Source organism: Schistocerca serialis, chromosome 4, assembly GCF_023864345.2.
Source record: "Schistocerca serialis cubense isolate TAMUIC-IGC-003099 chromosome 4, iqSchSeri2.2, whole genome shotgun sequence".
NCBI lineage: Eukaryota > Metazoa > Arthropoda > Insecta > Orthoptera > Acrididae > Schistocerca > Schistocerca serialis.
Window position 1 is genome coordinate 737,018,415 of NC_064641.1, and position 26,047 is coordinate 737,044,461.

The following is a 26,047-nucleotide window of genomic DNA, read 5'->3' on the forward strand; positions in this document are numbered from 1 at the left end:
GGACCCTCAAAACAACGGAAAAGATGAGAACCGGTACAGGGAATAAATAGCCTAAAACAGGAAGTGAAGAAGAAAAAGAAGAATAAGAATGCCAAGATCTGAGAGGCGTAACAAACGATTACAACCCTGAAATTCCTTTTGGTTGCAGCCGCGAGAGTAATCCGTCGATGGAAGGATTCATTCGCGGTAAATAGAACATTTTAAGAATGTTTCCTCTTAGAATGGATGGACCAAGCATTATTCGCGATAATTTCGTTGGAAGTTGATCAGCTGTCTCCAACAGTACTGCATTTGTTTTCAGTTTCTTGTCTGCCACTTTTCACTGTCATTTTTTCCTAATTTTTCAGGGAGATGACGCTGCGGCTGTCGTCGTCGGAAAAGGCGCTGTGCCCGGAGAGGCATTGCTGGTCTGGCGGCTCCTTTGATGAGGGCCGGCGCTTGTCCATAGAAGCTTCCGGCGAAGACACGGGAGAGGTAACGTACCTCGCTAGCTGAACACACTACCCTACTTCTGTTATGTCCCTCACTTGTATAAAAACGACAGCTATCTAACGTTCTGCAGTTTTACTCGATACAGTGTTATATCTCACAAGTAAACCTACCCAAGGGGTATACTTCGATTTCGATCAGCTTTGAGTATGTTGTACTGTAGAGCAAAATAAGAGACACATCTCTTTTTGTACGTGCCCTTCGGACCGTTAGGGAGGTGAACGACCCCCTTGAAAAAACTGTATTTAAAATTTTTGAATGAATACCCACGAAACGGTAACAGACATAAAAAATTTGAAATAAATGTTCTATGCTTTTTAATGTACGCTACAACAGCTACCTGCCTCCTTACTGTTTTGTTTTTCATTTAGACATTTGACTAATAGCAAAACGTATAGCATCGTTAATTCCAAGTTCAGTCGTATATAGCGAAGTTGTATTCCAAAGATACATTTGTCATAAGTGAGCTAGAAATATCTCTATATCGCTGTATGCGCACCAGGTAGCTGTCCGCTTCAGTGCTAATTCTCATGATGAGTTATTTAACAAGTCTTTCCCAGATAAATATGTTAGTGTATACAGAGTGTTACAAAAAGGTACGGCCAAACTTTCAGGAAACATTCCTCACACACAAATAAAGAAAAGATGTTATGTGGACATGTGTCCGGAAACGCTTAATTTCCATGCTAGAGCTCATTTTAGTTTCGTCAGGATGTACTGTACTTCCTCGATTCACCGCCAGTTGGCCCAATTGAAGAAATGTAATGTTGACTTCGGTGCTTGTGTTGACATGCGACTCATTGCTCTACAGTACTAGCATCAAGCACATCAGTACGTAGCATCAACAGGTTAGTGTTCATCACGAACGTGGTTTTGCAGTCAATGCAATGTTTACAAATGCGGAGTTGGCAGATGCCCATTTGATGTATAGATTAGCACGGGGCAATAGCCGTGTTGCGGTACGTATGTATCGAGACAGATTTCCAGAACGAAGGTGTCCCGACAGGAAGACGTTCGAAGCAATTGATCGGCGTCTTAGGGAGCACGGAACTTACCAGCCTGTGACTCGCGACTGGGGAAGACCTGGAACGACGAGGACACCTGCAATGGACGAGGCAATTCTTCGTGCAGTTGACGATAACCCTAATGTCAGCGTCAGAGAAGTTGCTGCTGTACAAGGTAACGTTGACCACGTCACTGTATGGAGAGTGCTACGGGAGAACCAGTTGTTTCCTTACCATGTACAGCGTGTGCAGGCACTATCAGCAGCTGATTGGCCTCCACGGGTACACTTTTGCAAATGGTTCATCCAACATTGTGTCAATCCTCATTTCAGTGCAAATGTTCTCTTTACGGATGAGGCTTCATTCCAACGTGATCAAATTGTAAATTTTCACAATCAACTTGTGTGGGCTGACGAGAATCCGCACGCAATTGTGCAATCACGTCATCAACACAGATTTTCTGTGAACATTTGGGCAGGCACTGTTGGTGATGTCTTCATTGGGCCCCATGTACTTCCACCTACGCTCAATGGAGCACGTTATCATGATTTCATACGGGATACTCTACCTGTGCTGCTAGAACATGTGCCTTTACAAGTACGACACAACATGTGGTTCATGCACAATGGAGCTCCTGCACGTTTCAGTCGAAGTGTTCGAACGCTTCTCAACAACAGATTCGGTGACCGATGGATTGGTAGAGGCGGACCAATTCCATGGCCTCCACGCTCTCCTGCCCTCAAACCTCTTGACTTTCATTGATGGGAGCATTTGAAAGCGCTTGTCTACGCAACCCCGGTATCAAATGTAGAGACTCTTCGTGCTCGTATTGTGGACGGCTGTGATACAATACGCCATTCTCCAGGGCTGCATCAGCGCATCAGGGATTCCATGCGACGAAGGGTGGATGCATGTATCCTCGCTAACGGAGGACATTTTGAACATTTCCTGTAACAAAGTGTTTGAAGTCACGCTGGTACGTTCTGTTGCTGTGTGTTTCCATTCCATGATTAATGTGATTTGAAGAGAAGTAATAAAATGAGCTCTAACATGGAAAGTAAGCGTTTCCGGACACATGTCCACATAACATATTTTCTTTCTTTGTGTGTGAGGAATGTTTCCTGAAAGTTTGGCCGTACCTTTTTGTAACACCCTGTATATTCTTTTAATTTTATGGATTATAAAATATTTTGTGTTTCATTTGTGTTTTATTTTATACATTTGGTGTGTCTTTGTTATTTTCAACTTGCAACCTCTTCATATGAAATTATATTATATTTAAAACTGTTTGTACAATACTGTTGTAACATTATTGTAAAGCTGTACAATAATGAGAAAGGCACAAAACTGTTCAGGTCAAAAAAATGCTGAATGCACTTTGATATACAGGTATTTCTAGCTTAGTTCTGAAAAATTCGTCTTTGGAATACCACTCATCCTTTACCATTGAATTTGGTGTAGGTGTTGCTACGTGTTTTGCTATTACTCACACGTCAAAATGAAAAACAAAATAGTGGAGGAGAAGGGATTTCGAAAAAAATTTCGAAAATAATTTTTTGGTTCAATCTATCAATATTGAAACGTACCGGTACGTTAAAAACAATGGAACTTTGATTTGATTTTTTTCTCATATGTGTTACCCTTTCAACGGTATTCATTCAGAAATATTTAATTCAATTTTGAGTGTGTTTCACCTCTTTAACGGCCGTACGGTGACATATAATAAAATCTGCGTCACTTGCTTTGCTCAACACTATAACGTACTCAAAACCGATCAAAGCGGAGTGTATTCTCTAGGTAGGTTTCCCTGTAAGTTCGAAATCCCAAAGCTAACAGAGGACTGGTGCTGCTAATTACAATGACCTATTTAACCGGCTGTTTTGACCATCCAATTATGCAATTTCTAGAGGTTTAATACAACAAGATAATTAATTACGTACAGAATGCGAAATTCTTCATTTGGACAAATGACTTTTAAATTATCATCACCTTAAAAATTACCCTCCGCCGTAAGTTAAAGGTAGTATGGTCACGCCATGAGAAGTCCATTGGCAGAAGAGCGAGGGATACGCACGGTAAGAGGAAACTGTCCTGAACGCACGCTCAGTGTTAATAGCAAAGTCCTATTGGCAAACATCAAACGTCTTATTGAAAAGGTGCATTCACACGTTTGCATCGTTCCGTGATGATCCCTGACGGCTCGTAGCGCTGTTGCCAGCTTTCAGCTGCAACAGTAGCCATATACACAACTGTGATTACACTGAAATTTGGCCATAGGCACGTTTATAAAATAGCGCTACGTTATTGGTTGCGGTACATTGGCTGCGAAGGTGCGGCCTGCAACTGTCAGAGATCAACTCACGCCGACTAAACTACAATGGTGGAAATTAGTATACAGGCATATGGTTATTAGTGGAAAAAACGAGTTTATTTACGTATTTTGTACAGCTAGAAGCTCTCGCTGATGTGTAGACTCTCTGCTCAGTCTTAAATTGTTTGAAGATGGGCTATACAGCCGAAAGCAGGTTCACAACAAACTTTAAAATGATTAGGCCTGTTACTGCAGAACATTAATTGTGTGCATTTCAGTTTCTAGTAAGAAACGTTCGGTGGTCCACAATCGACCCCACTGGCACACATCTCTAGAATACCGAGCTGTGATGAACCATCACTTGCCTCCCACCCAGCCCATACAGAACACGGGTTCTGCACAAGTGATCAAACCTGTAGCTACAGCGATGTGCCGGCAGCGAGCCGGTTGTACAGACGTACGCCTGAACTTCATCCTTTCATGGATTTCATCATAGCCTCTCATATGACGGAACATACGAGAAGTGATCAAAGTAACGGGAATTTTTGTTTTTCTTTAAGTATCTTTAGTTATTCAGCAACATCAACTTTGACCCTTCAAAGCAGTCCTCCTCAGGTATAATACGCTTGTGCCAGCGCTTTTTCCAATCTTGAAAGCACTTCTGAAACTCACTTTTCGTAATGGTGTTCAGCTCCTTCAGAGATTCTGTTTTTATCTCATTAATGGTGGCAAAACGACGTCCTTTCATGGATCTCTTCAGCCTCGGAAATAGAAGGAAGTTTTGCTACAATTCTGGTCGTTTCCTTCGGATTGCTTCACATAAATGATACATAACTTCCAGGTAATATTCTTTATTGACCGTACGGCCAATAGGCACATGATGCACTATGCTGTTATAATCGAAGAAAACAGTAAGAAGAACCTTCACATGTGATCAAACTTGTCGAATTTTTTTCCGTTCTGCTCATCACGCAGTTTCCGATGGGACGTTTGGGCCTTGGTTTCGACGTCATATCCGTATACCCATGTCTTCTCACCTGTGATAGTCTTCTTTAGAAGTTCTGGATCGCTCTCGACTCCGTTCAGAATTTCTGAGTGATGTCCACGAAACATCTTTTTTGGTCGAAATTCAACAATTTCCGAACAAACGTTTCTGCTACACATTTCATGCCCAAAAAATTCTAAAAAATTGCTTGGCATGCAGTTGAATTTGCCAGAATCCATATTTTTGGTCCAAACTAGAACATATTGACGTTCCGTGAAATTTTCGCAAGAGCTCTTTCAGCGTTTGCGGATGATCGGTTTCAGTAATGATGATTTTGTTGATCTGACGTGAATCCAACACAAGACGAAGTGAGCCGTGCATCCAACACAAGATGAAGTGTGCCATCTTTCTTGTTAACAATGTGAAGAGGGGTAATATACAGACTAACTGCTGGTTGAATAAATATCTTGGTTTAACATTGCCTGAAGTTATGGTTTACTTGATCTCTGTTGACGAACGGAATGGAATAATGTTTTGCGTTAAATGTATTATGCGCTTTTACTTGGAATTCGTAAACAGAACTGGACATGGTTCCTGGTACATTGTTAAATACTTCAGATTGCTGTAGAAGGATATTCTGCAACTGTTGTCGTTCATCGTCGGTCGAAGCTTTACCTTACTGTTGATCGTCTGCACAACGTCGTAGTCAAAAATGGCTCAAATGGCTCTGAGCACTATGCGACTTAACATCTGAGGTCATCAGTTCCCTAGACTTAGAACTACTTAAACCTAACTAACCTAACAACATCACACACATCCATGCCAAAGGCAGGATTCGAACCTGCGACCGTAGTAGCAGCGCGGTTCCGGACTGAAGCACGTAGAACCGCTCGGCCGCAGCCGCCGACAACGTAATAGTCAAATTTATCAGGGATGTTGTTACGACGGAAAAACGTGTCTGTAAAAAATTTTGTATGCCAATTAGTATTCATAGATGCTGAAGTGACCTTGCTCTGTTAATGTCTTGCTCCTCAGCTGACGAAGTATTATGAAACGTGACGGCTAGTTGTCGCAGATCAGATCAAAGTAACCAATGACTTCTTAAAGTTGATAACAACGACCTGTTCAACAAGGAAATCCAAAGGATGACGTCGGTTGTTAAGAAGGGAACGATCCGGAAATTAGCATGAAATGTGTAATCAGCAAGTAAAAAAGATAGGTGTGTTTACAGTTTCACATCTGCTCACTTGTTGGAGACCGCACCTCAAACTTTCGTTTTGCCAAGTGGATCACTGCAGAAAATAAATACAACCCAATTTTAATTTCAACTATGTGATCGGAATTATTCTTTTGAGTTTGGCGTCTCTCTTGTAAAAGTGTTTCTCTTATGTCGTCGAAAGTGATGACGTTTTACTGAACGGTATCATGATGTAGCAGAATGACACAGTTCGTTTTCAGTTGAACAGCGTCGGTAGTTTCTAGTCATGTATTACCAGTGCGCTGATTGGTGGCAGAGGATTGCTGTGGTAGATCAATTATTTATACTCAGCGGTTGTTTTGGTCTGCAGATAGCTGCGGCGGATGGAAACGAACATTAGGTTCATTAAGAATGAACTGAGACTGCTGAGGCTGATTGTGATGAAAGTTGTTGTTGCCGAATTAGCTTAAATTGGTGGTTATTCCCTTTATATTTGTGGTGAAAATTACTTTGCCGTTGATCGTTTCGATGTGACTGCGATCATTGGCTTTTGTGGGAGAAATTATTCCCTTGCGGTTGCGTAAAATTACTGGGCGGTGGCACATTGACTTTCGTTTGAGCTTGTAGACCGTATTGTTGTTGAATATTCCCGGGCTGCTGCGGCTGCGGCAAGAATTGCGGCTGGAAACTGACTGTTGGCGTCGCAATTCTGATATTGTTGCTGCTGCTGAACATACTGGTTATCAAAATGTTGTCTCTTTTTAAAATGTCCGTGAAAATCGTTATCGAAACGAAATCTTTTATTTCTCTTGTTATGGAATGGCCTCGTTGCAACCGAATGAGCTGTTACCTTGATTGCTGTTATTAACGTTCTTATTGACAAATGAGTAGTCGGATTGCAGAATTTCTAATAATTCTAATGTCACTGAATGCCGAATTACTTTCTTTTTCTGTCCGGTGAGAAGGGAAATTCGCAATGAGCACGGAGGTTTTGAGATGCATAATTGGTTCAAAGGGTTCTGAGCACTATGGAACTTAACATCTATGGCCATCAGTCCCCTAGAACCTAGAACTACTTAAACCTAACTAACCTAAGGACATCACACACATCCATGCCCGAGGCAGGATTCGAACCTGCGACCGTAGCAGTCGCGCGGTTCCGGACTGAGCGCCTAGAACCGCTAGATCACCGCGGCCGGTAAGAGATGCATAATTGTATGGGCGTAGATTGGCTATACGGTTCGGTAAGGTACTGGTTTTGTTGGACCATATACTCAAAAAACTGGGTGATATTGGGAAAACTGGAGTGTTCAATTGGGTAAACTGATAAGCTGGTCTTTAATGCCTCGCTGAATCGTTTCCGACCAATACGCAGTTAGAAATGCATTTTGGATTCTTCGACGGAGTGACATTGTCTTGCTATGGCTCTCATACGCATCGAAGTTTTCCCTCTAAGAGGCAACAGATAAATTCCAGCTTACGTGTCACTGGGTAGTTTGGTGGCAGCGAAAATGAAAACTGCTGCACCCAATGGAAGGGGATGCAGGTCTGTGCTGTTATTTCTAAACATCTTGAATTTCTTTACAGATAGGAAATGTTTATAGTCGCATCCTTCATGTTGTAGATTTTGAGAAGGTTTGTATCAGTGTCACGCACTCTTTGTAGTCCGCTCACTTTATTGTGAGGTTGAAAAGTAGGTGACTGTTGCTGTTGCAAGTTAGTTTATGCTAGCCAACTGTTTATCATTTTTGTTATTCTGTTTAACCATCATTTCATTATTGTTATTAAATCGTTCATTGAACAATTGCATGAGACTTTTGAAGCATCGCTTCCATATTACTTTGAATTGATGCGATGGGTGTCACCTGTGTTGTGCTTTGTGCTGTGGAGACATCATCTACAACCATGGACGTCTCGTTTGTTGCATTACATCCATAATTACCGTTCATGAAATGTGATGAATTTTTAAAAACAGTACTTTGCACTACTGTGTCCTCAGACACACTATTGGCATTCTGATGGACTGTGCAAGAATTGGAATGTTCATTGATTCGGTAAAAAAATACTGTTCTGAAACCTTCGAGTTAGGAAAATCTACTTCAGCTTTGTCAGCTATTCCGGAATAGACAGTCTGAGCACAGGGTAAATTAAGTGAAATCATATTATCAGTAAACTGTACATTATTTTGTAAAGCGAAAATCACGTTTTCAGTGGTGCTTTGCAACTGTTGCACCGCAGATTGGTTACTATCATTATCAACGTTGCTGTCAATAATCGGAAATTCGTCCATTTCGGTATTTTTAACTGCCAGATTACGCGCCGGAACCTTAACACCTTTGCGCGGCATCGTAAATGAAACACAGGGTACAAAGTCAAAGATAAAAAATATTGAACAATCAGAGTAACGGAAAACAAGGCGGGGCGTATGAATGTCGATGAACTGTGGAAGAAATTTTGTACAAGTTAAGTAAATTGCGTTGCGCCATAAAGTATCTAACTACTATTATTGATACAGAGCGGTAGAGAGAACAGAATATATACACCTGACTATTTTAACATCAAAGCTTTCACAAAACGAACGAATGCGAGAGCTGTCGCCAAGAGTAACGTTCTTTAAAAAAAAATACTTCTTTAGATTACGTTGAATGAACGTCTGAACTGTAGAATGGATACATAACTCAAACTATCGTGTAGCGTGTTGTAACTGCAAGCGGTGTGCTCATTCATTCGTTTCCATGTCCGATCAGCATTTCCAAAAAATAGCAGCTGCCATAGCTTTGTCATTTCCTTCGTAAGCATCTTGTATTGTGCAGGGGGTTGTCCAGGAGGGGGCATATAAGTAGGTGGCTTGGGTCTTCTTCAGCCCCGCAGTCGCAAAAGGTGTCAGCGCTCACTGGAAGAATTCCCCATTTCTTCAGGTAGGTCTTGCATCGGACAACGCCAACTCTTAGGCGGTTGAGGGACCTCCATACAGAGTATTGTAGGTTTGCGCCAGGAGCTAGTTCTTCTTCTGGTGAGACGTCTACGGGCAGTGAGCTCTTCCATGTTGCAAGACGAATTGCCTCTGGTGCTCCCTCCAGTGGCGCAGACCTAGCAAGGAAACTCTTGCGGGATTTAAGGCGGGATCTTGCTGCCATGCAGAGGATGTCGGCGGTCATTCTCCTGCTTTGTTCTCTCATTGTCTGCAGCAGTGGCCCTCCGGGTGTTGGGTGGGGCTATTCCAACAATCGCATACAATTTCTGCACTGGTGTTGGCTTCAAGCATCCTGAGACGAGCCTTGCAGTATCGTTGACCGCAATATCGACTTGCTTAGCATGAGCTGAAGGATTCCACACAGGAGCAGCATACTCAACGGCTGATACACAAAGCGCAAGTGCAGAAGTCCTTAGGAGGTGCAGATTGGCTCCCCAGCTGCTGCCAATCAGCTTCTTAAATATCCCATTTCGAGCAATGACCCAACTTTTGCTGCGCTTCCTTGATTCGTAAGTGGAAGGCGCTCACTTGATTTTTACTGGGATTGGGCTTCAGGTGGTTGGCATCGTAGTACTTGGAGAGTTCATCCATTGCTCGAGACCGTTTTCCCTCTCCTTCTTTAAAGGTTGGCCCCTGAACAGCTACTGCTGTATCATCGTCATAGATGAAGAGCCTGGTACTTGCTGGTGTTGGCTGACTATTTGTGTAGATATTGTACAGTGCTGGAGCGAGCACGCTGCCTTGGGGGAGACCGTTCTTCCGCGTTCGCCATCTACTGCTCTTACCCTGTAATGAAACTTGGAATCTTCTGTTCTGAAGGAATGTGCTAATAAGGGACGTTAGTTGGTAGTCCTTAGTAAGGTCATACACTTTCTCTAACAGTTTCCTATGATTCACAGTGTCGTATGCAGCTGTTAGATCAGCAAAAGCGACTACAGTAACATCACCACGCTCAAAACCGTCCTCGATGTGTTGGATTAGATTCAAGGTCTGACTACAGCGTGATTTGCCAGCACTAAAGCCTGCTTATTGCGGGAAAAAAAACTTCACTTCGAGGGTGGCACTGATTCGGTTAAATACCAGCCGTTCTAATGTCTTAAAGGTGTGGCATAAAAAGGAGATAGGTCGAAAATTTTTTTGGATCGTTTGGTTCCTTTCCAGGCTTAAGTATTGCAATGACTCGAGACTTCAAATGGTTCAAATGGCTCTGAGAACTATGGGACTTAACTACTGAGGTCATCTGTCCCCTAGAACTTAGAACTACTTAAACCTATCTAACCTAAGGACATCACACACATCCATGCCCGAGGCAGGATTCGAACCTGCGACCGACTCGAGACTTCCGCCACATTTTGGGGATGTGCAGCTGGGCGACGTATGTGTTCATTAGGCTTAGTAGGCCCTCCATCGTTTTACAGCCGAAGTTCTTTATCTGTTCAACTCTAAGGTCATCGACACCTGCAGCCTTATGCATCTTCAAGCTGGAGATGGTAGCTTTCAGTTCAGCCACGGTGAAGGGATCCCTCAGAAAATAATGCTCTGATTCTGGGTTGCGCTGGAGAGCTGCTTTGGGCGTCCTTCCTATTATTTTGCCGTTCTGCAGGAGCTGGGTTGCCGCTTTATCAGGAGTCACACTCGTAAAAGTGTCTTGTGATTTTACAGGGTCGTCACACAGGTTTTTAAGCAGTTTCCAGGTCTGTCTATTGTTCAGCTTAATGTCGAAGTTCTCTACCAGATTACTCCACTTGGCCTTGCGAGTTGCTGAAATGGCTTGCAGCAATATTTCACCAGCTTGGATCGTTTCTTCTGTAAATAGATCCTCTTCATAGAGAGTTTGGTATTTTTCTAACAACAGTTTGTCGTCACTGGGCATGCCTGGAACATACAGAGTCCTTCATCCTGCATCCTCGAAACTTGTTGGACGCATTTGATGAAGGTTTCGTACATTTCAGGTTGCGATGGAATGTTTATTACTTTTGAGTCAAGCTCTTCACTGAACTTCTGCCAGACAGCCTTCTTGAAGTTAAACCTCCGCTTGAATGGTACCTCTTCAGGCGCTACTACAGGATTCACAGTGCATATGACAGGTCTATGTTGGGTACAGGGGGTGGGCTCTCCTACAGTCTTCAGACACTGTACAGCTACCTTTGAAGAAACAAAGATGTTGTCAACCTTGTATCCTCTTTTCCACCTGCCACTGTTAAAAGTGGGTGGGAGCTTCGGATCAAGGATCAGATCAGATGTAAGTCATGAACCTCAGCCCATGTTTCTAGACTCGTTCCGTTTGTGTCGGTATCTGGGTACCCCCATGATGTGCTTCTGTGATTGAAATTGCCTGTGACAAAGTTCACGTCCTGATCGTTGAAGTTGGCTGGTGTTTTGTTGCTCAAATTGGTATCGGGTGGTTCGTAGACCAATGTTACACAGAAGAATGGAGTTCGCACTGTGAGGAGCTCGATTCTTGGACGGTTTTTAGTACTTCCCCTGTGTGTTTCATGGACTAACAGAATGTCACATGCATATTTTTGCCATAAATTTGCTACTGAAACTATTTTCTCTTGAGAAAATCCCTCGATATTTATGGAAATAAAAACAAATGGTCTTGAGAAAGACCCATCATAATGCAGTCCATTTGAATGAAGACCGGTTGTGAAAGGATCTGCTGTCAGCACGCTTCGTAGCGTCTTCTGACCTTCCCCAGGGTACAGCAGATTGCTACTCATTTCTTGGTCTTCTCTTATTGCAATCTTCGAGGAGGTTCCTTTCATGTACCCGAGTGGTGTGCTTACTCAGTGTTACTGTTAGCAAAAACTCTATACACATTGATTGGGCAATGCAATTTCCAATACCAATAAAGATATACAGTCACTGCAAAATCACATTTAGCCCCATAGGCACTGAATCCTCTGACCCTGTTCAAAACTGATAACCTTGGTCCCTGTGCACATAAAAATAAATTAAATTGTCTTACTTCCAACGCAGTGACGGTGGAACGCGATATATTCTGGTCTCTCATTTAAAAAATATGAATACTATCTACAGGCTCAGCAGCATGCAATACTGGCCATAATACTTGAAATGCACATGAAATTCTTCTGACTGATAAATGAGGACATTTAAGAAATTCCAACTACTTTGAAAAATGTATCACCTGGACAGGGAGGCGGTACTGATAGTGATGAATTACTAACACTGATTTGTTTGAAATTATAAGCAAGTTAAATTTGGCTTTTCAAAAACATTTGACACCTGAAGTTACATTGGCCAAAAACAAGAATATATCATATTCACTAACTGACCCACAAACAATTACATTTATTACAGCAAGTATTATATAACCTCACTAATCCAGCAAAAATGCAAATCATCAAATTACATATAGCTCTGTTAACAAATCTTAGAAGCATCACCTAACCAGCCTTTTTATGAAGCAGTTTATGTACAGTCTGGGGTTACTCAACAATTACAAATTATCAGCCAACTCATCTATACTAACGCCCCAGCAAACCGAAAATCATAATTATTTAACATCTCTACCTTGCTTACATGAAGACTTCTGCTTCCATGTTCTCGTAATTCCTACATTAATCTAACACTTAGTGGCTTCACAGAGCACACCACAAAAACTGCCTACTCCATCATCTTTCACTCACAGACAGCTACCTTCAACTATGTGCCCAGCGCTTTCTTACTCCAACACTACTGTCTCAGACCAGAAGCAGTATCTTTGGCTCTGCGGTCGTGCACAGTCAGCGATCCACATTATAAAGCCTATCAGAGACATACATCACTTATAAAATCATATACTAGTTTCCTTTTATTTTACGTTAATATTATTATCGTATTCTGGTACCACATACAAGTGTGCTCCAGTAGACTCCTTTCATCTGGTGCATAATTCTATATTCAGAAACTATATACCACCACATAATGGCGATGGATCTTCGTCCACTGCCATGAATCGAATCACCTATTTTGGGATTTAATACCATACCACAAATGTGCTTCACTGACCCTGTCTACCGAGGCATGTACAGCAGTCATTCAGTGTTCTGAAAGTCATTAGACAGATATCAAGAGTATACGCAAGCACTTTCATTTAGAATGCTTCTGGCGTTATCTTTTAGACTTTATTTCGTGTTATGTAATGGTCTGTACATCATAATACACTATATTACTCTCATAAGAGTATTAGTCTCTAAAAGTGACAACATTACACAACATTACACTGCCTGATAAAAGAGTGAAGCACCCAAGAGGGGAAGAAGAAACGAAATGAAACTTCATTTGTTAAGAAGGTATGTGATGTTATCTCAGTGAATACAAAATCGAGCCAAATTTACAAAGAACGCCAGGAGTAACAAGGCTGTGCCTCTCCAAAACACTGTAAGAATGGCACCTCTCCCAGGTCGCTGCTATACGTCAGGCAATGGTCTTTCAGGGTATAGCAGAATCACGAATTATCACAGAACCCAATGCAATGTCGTTCATCAGCAGCGCCATTCCAGATGCATCCCTTTGTGTTGAGGTGTCAACGGCAGCCTACGCATTGGCCGATAATTCACTAATCTAGCTGTTGCTAGCCTCTGACCAATGGTACAGGACGACACAGAATGTCGCAAAGAGCCCATTATTTGCCGGCAGACACAGATGTGGAGGTGTTATGTGTTTGGAGCACAATGCTGCAATCTTCCATTGTGATGGTCAGGCATTGTCTACTGGAAACCTGACGACTATATTTCAATTCTTTTATCTTGGCGGTTCGCGCATGACCGCCCAGACGCGGGAGATTGCTGCGTCGCCAGTTGCATGCGCCAAGAGAAGCAGCGCCATAGTATAGTTCGCAAACTTGCGTTTAGGGGGGAGCGCGCAGTTTATGAAGTAATGCCACAACGGCCGCATTAACCCTTTCACTACTACAGAGACGTGCTCCCCGCATTCCGCGCTGTGCGCGATTTTGTCATCACTGCACTGCTCGCCTGTGCAGACACATGGTGTTTCGACTGCTTTGACACACTTTATCATTCGATTTCACAAAAACTGTTTGGTGCAAAAATTGGATTTTTACACATCTTCTTGACTGATACCTTCCCCCCATAAATGACTTAATTGCATTGAACATCGAAACAAAATTATTGTGCAGCATTATATGTAGTAAACCATTGCACGAAATTTTGAAGAGTTTGCAGGGTAAAAGACCATAGCGTATACTTTCGGTATGGTCGATTTTAGTTGCCACTAGAAATTTCAAAAAATTACATTCAAACGAATAAAATTCATGAATTAAGACACTTCGATATTGTTTTTAAATAAAGAAAATATCAAGCACCGAATAAGGTTTGAGCTCAGAACCCTTCACTTAGTATCCAAACACTTAACCCATTGCACGAATGCTGCTCGTCATTCAATAAACTCTCCAGGAGGAGTTTCAAATATCACGCAAAATACCGACAAACATTTGGTATGACTATGAATTACTCACGTTTCGTCGAAGTACAATAGGAAATAAACAATTACCGCTGTTCTTTATTGCGAAAAAGCGGTTAGTGAGAATGATACAAACACCTTTCCTTGCTATCACCTGAATTAGAAGGCTTATTGCTTGTTTGGTTTAATTAATATAATATGAAGCAACTGGTATAAAGAATGCTTTTTCCAAACCTTCAATAAAAGAAAGTCTGCTATCAAGACATTGCTTTTGTTCAATTACTTTATTTATGACTGAACGTTTCTAAAACTGAAGACACTCGTCCGTGTTCTGCACTGCAGTCGAGCTCTGGCAACGTCGTTCTCTGTTCATTGGCTGACAGTGTTTTGTGATGTCAGATGCGCAGAACGAACCTAAACTCGGCCGCCATCGTAAATGACACGCACTTTAGTATCTCTGCCCTCACGTTCCAATGCATTCCAGTATCAGGCCACGTTCTGTCCCATCCAAATGCCGCACAAATCTGTAAAATGCACTATTTGACCAGCCCGCCCATTGGAGCCTCAATGAGTTCCGTTTTAAACCCTGTCAGGTGCTGATAATACAGTCCCACACAACTACGCGGTATTTTCAAGTCCTTCACAGTTATCTCTCAACATCTGACACTGTTCATGCTCTTACACATCCGACAAAGCATGGTAACGCCATTAAACATTAATATCGCTAATGAAATGTGGTAGCTGTTCTATCTTCCGCCGAGAATTTCATCTGTAATCATTTACATACCCACTGATGGTGTGTACGTGTTGCAAGTTACACTGCAATCAAAACATGTCTTTTGAGTGTTTCACTCTTTTGTCAGGCTGTTTATACTGAATGAGTTATAAGAGATTATGTAGCTAACAATATCAAAGAGCATTATTGAAAATTGTGCTCTCGACTGTTTCTGTAGTAATTGCTTACAGTTAAACCTGTATTCCTGCTATTCTCACACATTCCCAGTCTCGATAAATAATAATTCATGTCATAAAGCTTCTCCTTCTGTCGTTATTACCTTCTTTTAACTTCTCAACATAAATGTTTTTTTCTACATCTTCTTCATCTTCTTAAGATCTTCTCCACTAACTTTCTGAAATCATCTCTACGGCGTTTTGCCAAAATCTGAAGTATTTCACGAACGCTAACTTCTACAATTAAAATTTTGCTAGCGAAATGCTATTCTGGGTACACATTAGTATAGTTACAACTGCTGTCAACATATTATTTTTAATGAAAATGAGGGTTTTCATATAATGTGGTGCTACTTGCCTTCACAATGTGACACTATACAAATAGTCGTTCTAAGTGTAAAAGTCTATATGATGGTACAGTACCACAGTGTTTTGCAAACAGAATTTAGCTAACACATACTTAAAACTTGAAAATGCAGGTAAGTAACATGTAAAACGATCATCCTCATTCATAGTTTACTCCACCTGGACAGTGTGTAAAACATGTTCTATTGAAACTTTGCATCACTGTGGCAATGTTAATGTGAAAGGAAGAAGGTTAACGAAACGGAGCACAACTTTTTAAAAATTGTTGGAATGTGGTGCATTTATATTGGGAAAATCAACAGTTTTGAGAGGCTTCTCAGCATTGAGTATACATACAATTGTCAGTCAGTCAGTCCCTTTCTGAGAGAATATTCACAGTGTAAAGATTGTTGTATGTTTTATTTACCTTGTTGTTTATAAATATTCTTACCACGGTAGCAATCTGCAGTTGTTAACTAAAAAAACTGTTATTCGAAAAAGCAGAGAACAGTTGTGAACTAAAATAAAGATTGTTATTCATGAAGCGCACTTTGTGAAATTGGACGTGGCTGACATTAAGGTAATGTTTGATGGAGACGACTGCAGGAACTGGAAATGAATGAAGGAAATGAGTCTGAAAATGAAGAAAAGCTATAAAGTGGCCTCAATAGCAAAAACGAGCATGGAAGACATTAATATTTGTGATGAACAAAATCCGAGTTCGAACAAGCAGTTGGAATTTGTGAATGATAAGCAAATTGCACTTCAGCGAATGAAAAATTTCGACGAATTATACTCTGGGGAATCGACAGCGCTGCCAATTGTTTACAGAAACATGCTGAACAAATAGGGGTTAAAAGACTATAGTGAAAGGAAAACATTCTTCCGTATTTTTGAAAAAGCAGTGAACGAATTAAAATTAGGAGGCACGACAGTGACAGAAAAGGAGAAGCTAAGCTACTAGTTGAGAACCTTGCTGGAATCTTTGAACTATATCAAGGACATGGTCAATGTTTTGAAGGAAGATCAGACAGTTTAATATCTTAAAAGTATAATTCAAATTATGGATATAAAGACAATGGTGGAAATGAAGGTGTAAAATCCAGTGCATTTCTTACTGAAAAGAAAACCAACATGAGCAATCAGGAGCAGTAGTGTTACAGATGTGACAAACCAGGGTATTACAAGAGGAACTGACACAGGCCTAGCACATCCGACGCTAAGCAGCAGTTCAGCAGGTAGCTATATGAATCAGAGACAGTATTTTCGTACCGAAGACTGTCTCAAATTCCGAAAATCCTTCAACATGGACGGAGGAACATCCAAGGATGTGAAGACCACATGGAGAAAAGAGTGACAGTGGATAGCCGTGAAGAGCTGCCTGATGCCCAACAGTGCAAGTGCCAGCTTTGACCTGCCACAGAGGTATTTGGCTACACTGAAGGATGCAGACAATTAACAGCAAAGTGAGGACTTGCCGAAGATCCCAAGTCTGACTATGGAATGTAACAGACGACAGACCATATTTTAAGTTGTGATGTGTATAGTTTTGCTGACAGATGTCTTAACGACATCCACATATTTACAGACAGCGCCAAAGATTGGGTACAAAATACCATGTTCATATTCTAATCCATATCCATACTAATTGTATGGAGTGTAGCCATGTATGGAAGTGAAACATGGACGATAAACAGTTTGGACAAGAAGAGAATAGAATCTTTCGAAATGTGGTGCTACAGAAGAATGCTGAAGATTAGATGGGTAGATCACATAACTAATGAGGAGGTACTGAATAGAATTGGGGAGGAGCTTGTGGCACAACTTGGCAAGAAGAAAGGACCAGTTGGTAGGACATGTTCTGAAGCATCAAGGGATCACAAATTTAGCATTGGAAGGCAGCGTGGAGGGTAAAAATCGTAGAGGGAGACCAAGAGATGAATGCACTAAGCAGATTCAGAAGGATGTAGGTTGCAGTAAATACTGGGAGATGAAGAAGCTTGCACAGTATAGAGTATCATGGAGAGCTGCATCAAACCAGTCTCAGGACTGAAGACCACAAGAAGAAGATCCATACTAATACTATAAATGCAAAGTAACTCTGTCACGTCCAAACCGCTGAACAGATTGAGATGGAATCTGGTATGGAGATAGCTTGAACACTAAGGAAGAACACAGGCTACTTTAGAAAGTTTGTGGTACAACATATTTATTTATTTGAAAACTAGTTATGGGGTGCCCCAAGGTTCGGTGCTGGGACCCCTGTTGCTCTTGATGTTTATAAATGACTTGCCAAACTATTTAACACAAGCTGATTGTGTACTTTTTACTGAGGTTACAAGTCTCTTTATTAAAGCTCAGAATGAGACTGACCTTAACAGGAAAATTGAAACAACAATAGTTGAAATAAGTAAATGGTTCAGGGACAACAGTTTATTTCTGAATGAGAAAAAAACATTATGGATGAATTACAGACATGTGTCAAATAATGTGAAGCCCAATATAACTGTGAAGCTAGGCCAACAGAATATACTACAGACGCCAAATATAAAATTCTTAGGAATTTGGTTAAATGAGCATCTAAAGTGGGACAAGCATATAGAAGTGCTCAATAAAAAATTAAGTAATTGCTGCTATGTATTTAGAATGCTCAAAAATTGCTGCAGTGATCAAACAGTATTGTGTACATATTATGCATTTATGCATAGTCTTTTGCGATATGGTGTCATATTTTGGAACAATTCAAGTCAGGCAAAACGCTCTTTTATTATTCAAAAACGCGCGATATGGATCATAAAAGGAGCTGCACCTAGAGATCCATGTAGCGAATTTTTCAAGGAATATAAAATCATGACTCTTCCATCCATTTACATCTATGAAAGTACATGCTTTCTGAAGTCTCACCCCCAGTTTTCTTCTTTAAACAGTGAGTTCCATGACTATACAACAAGACAGAGTAATGACTTTCACAGAGAAGTGCATAAGAAAGCCCAGTACAACAAGAGTGCAATATACCACTCGAAAATTCTCTATAGTGCTCTTCCCTTAAAAATTAAAAGGATTCAGAAGCTGAGCAGTTTTAAAAGTGAACTCAAAAGAATGTTAATTAGTAATAGTTTTTACAATGTTAGTGAATACATGAATTCTTCAGAAAGATAGCGTGCCTTCACCTATCTTATAATTCACTCATATACAAACTTGTGTCGTGGGGTAGACTCTTTTATGTACACACAAAAATTAATTAATTTGTCAATATAGAGTGTTATAATCATTGTTTCTTGTTGCTGTCCATTATACACAGAATACATGTAACTTATTTGTGTCCTATATTGTTACAAATGTATATCATGTAAGCTATAATTGTTTTTGCCTATATATTTAATTCAGATTTGTTCACTGATATTTTTTACATAATATGTTGTTATTCATATTTTTCTGTGTGTAACACATGACAAATCCCATATCATTGTACATGATAAAATGTGTGCTCAATTAATAAAATCAAAAATCAAATCAAATAACACGAAAAATGGAACAATAATTAGCCTTTGAGAAAACTATTTACTCTTTGACTGTTGAACTTTATCATATACGTGAAAAAGCTTTTATTGTTTGATATGTTCTCTGATATACAAATCAACACAACGAATACAATGCTTATATAACCCCCTGTGTGTTTAATCCATACTTACATCCTAATATCACTCATGAGCGTGACACATTTTAGTTGCTTAGCATCATACGTCTCTTATATTTCCTGACGCATGTAAGATTCACATCAACAGCTTATTTTATTGTATGTTTATTTAATTTAAAAAATATAATAACGCAACAATTTGAAGGACGCTTTGATAGTGATTGGTCTTATACCAACTTTTGTATAACATTGTAATTCATTGTGTTTTTTGGTAGAGAAAAGATTTTGGGAAACAATTCACATGTGGTTACCATTGCTGGCTCTCGACCATGGGGTCCCAGTTTCGATTCCCAGCCAGCTCGGATTGTTTCCATTCTCAACTCAGTGGGTGTGTTGCACACATAATGTGATTATGTAGGCTTTCCCAGTGTAATAAGTCGTGAAAGTCTCTTCAGGTTTGCTGCCGGATCCTAAAATCAACTTGACATTTCGGCGATCCAACTGGTCGCCATCTTCAGGAAAATGCTGCTTCTGCTGATGAGTCCCGCTGAGAACTGACACCAGGTTGAAAATCGACGTCCTATATAGGTCACCGTTCAGTGCACGGCGCATGCGCCGCCCATCACAGTTTCTGCCTTCCAAAACAGGGAGGTGGCGCCGCCCTTAGTGAAACACTGCTTTGTCGTCATGTGCTGATCTCCACGTATTTTTTATTTAATGGTAACATTTTTTAACAGAATGATGGAGTGGCTATGGGTAGTCCTTTGTCACCCATAGTGACATGGCACTGAGGACTTCAGCTTTGCAACCAACGTGCTTCTAGAGATACATGGAAGATACCTTCTTCGTCTGGCCGCATGGACATTATGCTCTTAACAGATTTTTGGACCACTTCAACTGTCTTCATCCCCATATCAAATTTACTATGGAGGTTGAAAATGATGGGATGCTTCCATTTTTAGACGTAATGGTTTATAAAAAACTAGATGGAACTTTGGAACACAGTGTTCACTGAAAGCCGACACACACAGATTGGTATCTGCATCCTAAGAGTTGTCATCCACCACACCAACGTAGTGGCGTCCTTAGGACTTTGGTACAGAGAGCATATGCCATTTCCGATGCAGACAGCTTAACCCAAGAACTTGAGCATTTGATGACTGTTTTTAAGGAAAATGGATACACCGAGAAGCAGATTCGTCGGACTATGGAGTTTGGACCATCTCCAGAGGTGTACGAAGAGGAACATAGATCTGTGGCCTTTCTTCCTTATACTGGAGGCTTATCGTTTAAGATTGGACGAATTTTAAGGAATTTTAACATTAAGAGTGTGTTCTGTCCACCTTCTAAGATTAGGGCTCTGCTCGGCTCTGTGAAGGATGATTTGTGGCTTAGGAACCGCGTGGTGTACAAAATTCCGTGTCAATGTGGGAAAGCTTAGGTTGGCCATTCTATTCGCACAGTGCATGACACGTGTGTGGAACATCGCCATCATACGAGGCTACAACAGCCGGAAAAACCGGCGGTAGCAGAACACTGCCTAAATGAGGGACGCAAAATGAAATTTGAGGAAACTGTTGTGGTTGCCAACACTTCCGGTTTTTGGAACAGTGTCTATAAAGAGGCGATTGAAATTAGGTTTGCTGATAATTTAATCAACAGAAATGGGTTTCCTCTTAGCAAAACGTGGAATCCTGTATTAACTCGCATCAAAACCGAACGTTCTTCGGTGCGGCCTTGATTGCGACATATCGTTGCCAGCAGTGTTTCACTAAGGGCGGCGCCACCTCCCTGTTTTGGAAGGCAGAAACCGTGATGGGCGGCGCATGCGCCGTATACTGAACGGTGGCCTATATAGGACGTCGATTTGCAACCTGGCGTCAGTTCTCAGTGGGTCTCATCAGCAGAAGCAGCATTTTCCTAAGATGGCGACCAGTTGGATCGCCGAAATATCGAGTCAAGTTGATTTTAGGATCCGGCAGCAAACCCGAGACTTTCATAATATTATCTTCATCAGCGTATAAGTCGCCAAAGTGGAGTCAAATAAAAAGACTTGCAGCAAGTGTCCAATCAACCCAACGAGGGTGTCCCAGCCAATAAAGCTACATGCTCATTTCATTTCATTTTATTGATGCACGAGCACAGCTGTGAATAACAGCTAGTAACATATATTTGCGTGCCTTGTTGCTTTTTGTTTAGTTTAAAACTTATTTTCTGTTGTCTGGGTGGTGAAAGCAAAATAAATTAAAAAAGACACCAGCCGGGAACAAGCACAAATTCATGGACATGTGGTAGACATCATCGAGGAGGCAGTCGTGGCAGTTGGCAACATGAGCAAAATAATCAACAATGGAGTGACAATAACTGGTCACATGGTCGAGGTGAGCAGTATGGCCCAAGAGGCGATCGTCATCAAGGACACTGAAGCTTTTACGTCAGTTAGATAGTTACATGTCCCACAGAACATCTGAATGATTCTTTTATTGAAATGATGAAGACTGAATCAATATACAGATATACATGCTACATTATTGATGACATTATTTTTTAGTCCTATTCGTGCCACTACTTTGCAGGTTAGCAGTTCCGAAATAGAAATTCTTTCATGGAATAGAAGGAGTTGTCCAGATGAAATGATTTTAAGTTAGGTTTAAATCTTACTTTGCTACCCATCAGCCATTTCACGGTATTGCACAAATGATCAACAATCACATAACGGGACTGGCAGGTGGAGCCGAGTAATGGAAGTACAGCCCAGGATGTCATGTAATAATACTGAGTCAGTTAACAATGTATACATGGGTTAGTTATTGGATAGTAACTGCACAGTTCATGTTGCTAATAATGAACATTTTTTCTGAGAGAAGAAAAAAGCACTCCGTCTTCAGGCCACAAATGGCCCATCGGGCCCATCTGACCGCCGTGTCATCCTCGAATGAGGATGCGAATAGGAGGGGCGTGTGGTCAGCACACCGCTCTCCCGGTCGTGATGATGGTTTTCTTGGACCGGAGCCGCTACTATTCGGTGGAGTAGCTCCTCAATTGGCATTACGAGGCTGAGTGCGCCCCGAAAAATGGTCACCCATCCAAGTGCCGGCCACACCCGACAGCGCTTAACTTCGGTGATCTCACGGGAACCGGTGTATCCACTGTGGCAAGGCCGTTGCCGTTTTTCTGAGAGCATAACTGTAAAATAGCCTGTTAATGTAAGTGTTGAGGGGAGTAAAGATTTGCTAGAAACAAAAATAGGATATATAATTCGTTATTTCCCTGTTAGTGACCTCAAAGACATGGTGCGAGATTTGATTAGTTATATTAAAATTTACAGACGAGTGGAAAAACTAGTAGAAGCCAACCTCGGGGAAGATCAGTTTGGATTCCGTAGAAACACTGGAACACGTGAGGCAATACTGACCTTACGACTTACCTTAGACGAAAGATTAAGGAAAGGCAAACCTACGTTTCTAGCATTTGTAGACTTAGAGAAAGCTTTTGACAATGTTGACTGGAATACTCTCTTTCAAATCCTAAAGGTGGCAGAGGTAAAATACAGGGAGCGAAAGGCTATTTACAATTTGTACAGAAACCAGATGGCAGTTATAAGAGTCGAGGGACATGAAAGGGAAGCAGTGGTTGGGAAGAGAGTAAGACAGGGTTGTAGCCTCTCCTCGATGTTGTTCAATCTGTATATTGAGCAAGCAGTAAAGGAAACACAAGAAAAATTCGGAGTAGGTATTAAAATTCATGGAGAAGAAATAAAAACTTTGAGGTCCGCCGATGACATTGTGATTCTGTCAGAGACAGCAAAGGACTTGGAAGAGCAGTTGAATGGAATGGACAGTGTCTTGAAAGGAGGATATAAGATGAACATCAACAAAAGCAAAACAAGGATAATTGAATGTAGTCTAATTAAGTCGTGTGATGCTGAGGGAATTAGATTAGGAAATGAGACACTTAAAGTAGTAAAGGAGTTTTGCTATTTGGGGAGCAAAATAACTGATGATGGTCGAAGTAGAGAGGATATAAAATGTAGGCTGGCAATGGCAAGGAAAGCGTTTCTGAAGAAGAGAAATTTGTTAACATCCAGTATTGATTTAAGTGTCAGGAAGTCATTTCTGAAAGTATTCGTATGGAGTGTAGCCATGTATGGAAGTGAAACATGGACGATAAACAGTTTGGACAAGAAGAGAATAGAATCTTTCGAAATGTGGTGCTACAGGAGAATGCTGAAGATTAGATGGGTAAATCACATAACTAATGAGGAGGTACTGAATAGAATTGGGGAGTAGCTTGTGGCACAACTTGGCAAGAAGAAAGGACCTGTTGGTAGGACATGTTCTGAGGCATCAAGGGATCACCAATTTAGTATTGGAGGGCAGCGTGGAGGGTAAAAATCGTAGAGGGAGACCAAGAGATGAATTCACTAAGCAGATTCAGAAGGATGTAGGTTGCAGTAGGTACTGGGAGATGAAAAAGCTTGCACAGGATAGAGTAGCATGGAGAGCTGCATCAAACCAGTCTCAGGACTGAAGACCACAACAACAACAACATATTAAAATAATAGAAAAACATGAAGTTTTATCTTAAGGCAATACCTTAAAAGTTTTTGATAAACATAATAACTTAATTGTGATTGCTTTTAAAGAAGGGAGTCGGTATATAATGAAAAATAGAATTTACAAGAAAGAAATTGTAAGTAGTGTAAGTAGGAAGAATAGTGCGTCAGTAAAGAATAAACGGCATCATCCACGGGGATATGTGAATTTCAGAGAGTAGAATATATTGTGTAAACATTAATTAGCATATGGGTTAGTTTGAAGTTTGAACCAAATTTTTTGAAGTGCAAAGTTTGTATTGAAAATAATATGCACAATTTAAATTTTGGAAACATCAAAAGTAAAGTGAAAGTCATAACTCTATTCGGAAAAAGGAAAGTCAATTTCCCATACAAAACAAAGCTTAAATCTAAAAACTCTTTACTGTTAACACGTGGAAAAACATCTCGAAATGCATGTACAACCTTGCTGGAATCTTTCGAATCCCAGAGGCAATTCGCATTTTCAGTTGCAAGCATGCAAGCAGAATAATGACAAATGGCGTAATATTTTGGAGATTTGACAAATAAATCCCTAGAAAACTCATTTCAATACAATCTGGAAATAAATTATTTTCTCCCACTATAAATCGCGTGCAGAAATTCGTGCCTATACGGAAGTGAAAGATACCATAGTAACTGTACTTTCCTCATACTGTAAAACCGCAAACGGAATACAAAGAAAAATGTCATTCTGGTACAGCACGTACCCAGTGCAACATATGTATGTTAGCTTATATGGATACAAATTTGCTGTGGGTGGAAATGAGTTCACAGTTTCTTATACTACACGTACTCCATTTCATCGAATAAAGAGAGAGAATCACATTCTCCCAAAGTGAACTGGCTAAATCACAGGAAGCTTGTATTATCTGGACCAGATTGTACATGAAAACACTTGACACTTCGCAGAGTGTGTTACTAAAATACACAAGTCAGACATTTGTGGAATTCACATCAAAATAATAAACCAGTATCACATTCTAATATAAAAGAACCACATCTTGAAATGAATAGTCTGTTCAATTACGTGGTTGTGACAGCATTTCTAGTCTTATACATTATGTGTTATTCATTTTGCTTACTTAGGTATGATTGCAGTGCATTTTTTAATGTATAAAGGGCACTCAAATATAAACATGGCAGATGGAAAAAAAGTAGGTTAGCTGTTTATTATTTCAAAAATAATCACCATAACTGTTCATACATTTATCCCACTGTGATACAAGATGGTCAGTGCCATCATGGGAAAACGTTTGCAGTTGCCAACAGAACAATGGCTCTACATAGGCATCACCTGTTCATGCAAAGCAAATTGACGGCCGTGAATGTCTGTCTTCAGGACTCCAGAAATATGTAAATCACATGGGGAGAGATTGGGAGTGTATCGATGACATGTAAGGGCTTCCCTGCAAAAATTCTGCTGCATATTTAAAACAAACTTCGCAACATGTGAATGTTGCCAAGGTTATTTAGACTACGTTGCAGAAGCTTCACTGAAAAGCCCTTACACATCATCCACACAATTCTGGTCTCATCCCATGCGATTCCTATATTTTTGGAGCCCTGAAAGAAGACATTCGTGGTCGTGGATTTCCTTTGGACAAAGAGGTGCACTCCTGGATACAGTTGTGGTTCCAAAGGCAACTGCGAAGTGTTCACCACCTTGCCTCACAGTGGGATGAGTTTATTAACAGTTATGGCGATTATTTTTAAAATAGTAAACAGTTTATTTTTTTCCATCTGTCTCATCTCCATTTGATTGCGCTTTATGGAAAGAGTTGCAGTTATGTCCCACATGAAACCTGTATGAGTCTCTTTCACTTCAGAGCATGTTGTGCTCTCATTCCCATGAATGAGATCTGCTTTTCAACTTTTATGTTCATTCACAAAATTTTATTTTTGTTAAAGTGATGCATGCTGTATGGAACTGAATAGTTTTGTGCTCTGACTGGGTGGTCAAGGTATTGCTGCACACAGGGCTGGTTTACAGCCCCAGCAACACAAACAGCTGCTTGGGGTGTCAAGCACAAATTTAGTAATGTGCAAGATTTGTATACAACACATATCACAATTAGTAGTAAAAATGGCCACAGTATGAGGGTACAGGGAGGGGGGGGGGGATGGGGGAG

The 26,047-nt window shown here is 40.7% G+C and overlaps 1 protein-coding gene across 1 annotated transcript in view; it reads left to right on the forward strand.

Annotated features, from left to right (window-relative positions):
• The window catches only part of LOC126474735 (uncharacterized), a 575,439-nt gene that overhangs the window by 538,323 nt on the left and 11,069 nt on the right, over positions 1 to 26,047 (forward strand). The window contains exon 30 of the mRNA XM_050102214.1: positions 348 to 474. Coding sequence (XP_049958171.1) covers positions 348 to 474 — 127 coding nt within the window. The remainder of the gene's footprint in view (positions 1 to 347; positions 475 to 26,047) is intronic.